Source organism: Chenopodium quinoa, unplaced genomic scaffold (assembly GCF_001683475.1).
Source record: "Chenopodium quinoa cultivar QQ74 unplaced genomic scaffold, ASM168347v1, whole genome shotgun sequence".
NCBI classification, from domain to species: Eukaryota; Viridiplantae; Streptophyta; class Magnoliopsida; order Caryophyllales; family Amaranthaceae; genus Chenopodium; species Chenopodium quinoa.
The window spans coordinates 960,811-962,904 of record NW_018742730.1 but is presented as its reverse complement, the minus strand read 5'-3'; the positions used below and the strand labels follow the sequence as shown (position 1 = coordinate 962,904).

At 47.2% G+C, this 2,094-nt stretch overlaps 1 protein-coding gene across 1 annotated transcript; it reads right to left on the bottom strand.

Annotated features, from left to right (window-relative positions):
• Positions 1-1,401: 1,401 nt before the first annotated feature.
• LOC110723448 lies at positions 1,402-2,094 on the bottom strand. The gene has a single exon (XM_021902806.1). It carries the CDS (start codon positions 2,092-2,094, stop codon positions 1,402-1,404), a length of 693 nt encoding a protein of 230 aa, XP_021758498.1.

Genomic DNA, 2,094 nt, shown 5'->3' with positions numbered 1-2,094 from the left:
GCCTCAACATTGCGACCTAGTTGCCCTTCAAAGATTTTGTTCATCAGACGCTGGTAGGTAGCCCCGGCGTTTTTCAGGTCGAAGGGCATCACATTATAGCAATACACCCCTTGGCTAGTGATAAAGGTTGTGTGGGCTTGATCCTTCTCTGACATGGGGATCTGATGATACCCTGCATTAGCATCCATGAAGCTCAGGAGGGCGTGACCAGCGGCCGAATCCACCAACCTATCAATCTTAGGTAAAGGATGATCATCCTTCGGGCATGCCTTGTTCAAATCTGTAAAATCCACACACATACGCCAAGAACCGTTGGGCTTCCTAACCAGCACAACATTGGATAACCACTCGGTGTATTGGCATTCTCGAATGAAACCCGTTTCGAGAAGCTTTTTAACCTCAGTGGTTTCAACTTTGTTTCTCTGCGGCCCAGCATGTCGGAGTTTTTGCTTGACGGGCTTGTACCCCTCCTTGATGTTCAGCTCATGAGTCATTACCTCGGGGTCTATGCCCGACATTTCATCTGTTGTAAAAGCGAAGATGTCTTTGTACTCTCTAAGTACTTGAATGATTTCTTCCTTGAGCTGGGGGTCCAAGTTCTTTCCCACCCTCACGGTCCGAGCGGGATCATCCCCTAAGGGTATGCTCTCATCTTCTTCAATAGGCCTAGGCCTACCATATTGCTTTGGATTCTCAGCCATGTAAATGCTCATGACTGGGTGCTGAGGTTCATCAATTTCCATGGCTTTCCTCTTGGCCCCCTTATCCTCCTGATTGACGGAGCTCTCAGGTGACTTAAAGCTATCTACATAGCATTTTCTTCCCTCAAACTGATCTCCAAATATCTTGCCCACCGATCCGTCATCGGTCTTAAATTGGAGGAGTAAGTGATAGGTTGAGATGGCAGCCTTAACCCTATTGATAAGGGGTCGGCCAAGGATCATGTTGTATGGCAGAGGGGTATCCACAACTAAGAACGTGTGAACCAAGCTTCTCCCCTTGTTCTTTTCCCCCAAACGAATAGGAAGCTTGATCGTTCCTAAGGGGTACACATGATGCCCCCCAAATCCGACTAAGGGTTTCTCTAGGGGTGTAAGGTCACTCTTCCAAAACGCATCTGCTCGATGCATTCCCATGTGATGATATCTGCTGAACTTCCACTATCTACTAAGATCTTCTTCACCTTAGCATTGGCCACCTTCATATGAATCACTAAGGGGTCATCATGAGGCCTTTGAATCTTTTTTCCTTTATCATCCCCAAATACCATGAGAGGGTCCTTCGGGGTAGATGAGGGAGTGTCAATATCATAGATGGGCTCTTCGAGTGACCGGAAGTGACTTTTGCGTGCCCTGTTAGACAAACCCCCGGAGGCAAACCCTCCGGTTATGACATTGATGCTCAAGTTAGTGTCCGCTGAGCTATGGGATTCTTGCACTTCCTTGGCAGCCTTGCTTTGCTTATCCTTCGGGGGGGGGACTTGAGATATATGTTAAGCTTTCCTTCTTCAGATAGCTTGTTGAGGGCTCTCTTAAGCTCCCTGCAGTTCCGGGTGGTATAACCACACTCCTTGTGGTATTCACACCAAAGCTTCTTGTTCCTCTGCTCTATTGGCGTGTTCATGGGGTTAGGCTTAGGAAGAATAGCCTTGTGCTTTATGTCCAAATAGATCTCACGCCTATCAGCATTGTACTTAAGTCCTTCATCATCACTCTCAGCCCTCCTCGGCCTTCTATTCCTGTTCTCATGATAATTATCTTCTTGCTTCCTCTTCCCCTTGTTGTTTGCTACGGGTGCCTTGCACACCTCACTAGCTTTGATGATCCTTTCAGCTCTCTCCATGGCTTCAGAGAAGGTGCTCACCTTGTCATGGACAAGTTTAAACTTCAGCTTGTTAGACTTGAGGCCAAAGAGAAGGGTTGTGAAGGCAACGTTGTCTTGGAGGTCGGGAAAAAGCTGAGACTCGGTGTTGAACCTCTTGATGTAGTCCTTAAGACTTTCATTTTCTCCTTGCTTCACCGTCATCAAATGAACTCTAGTCTTTGTTTGCCTACTCCCAGCGATGAAGTGCTTTTTGAACTGAGTGGCTAACAT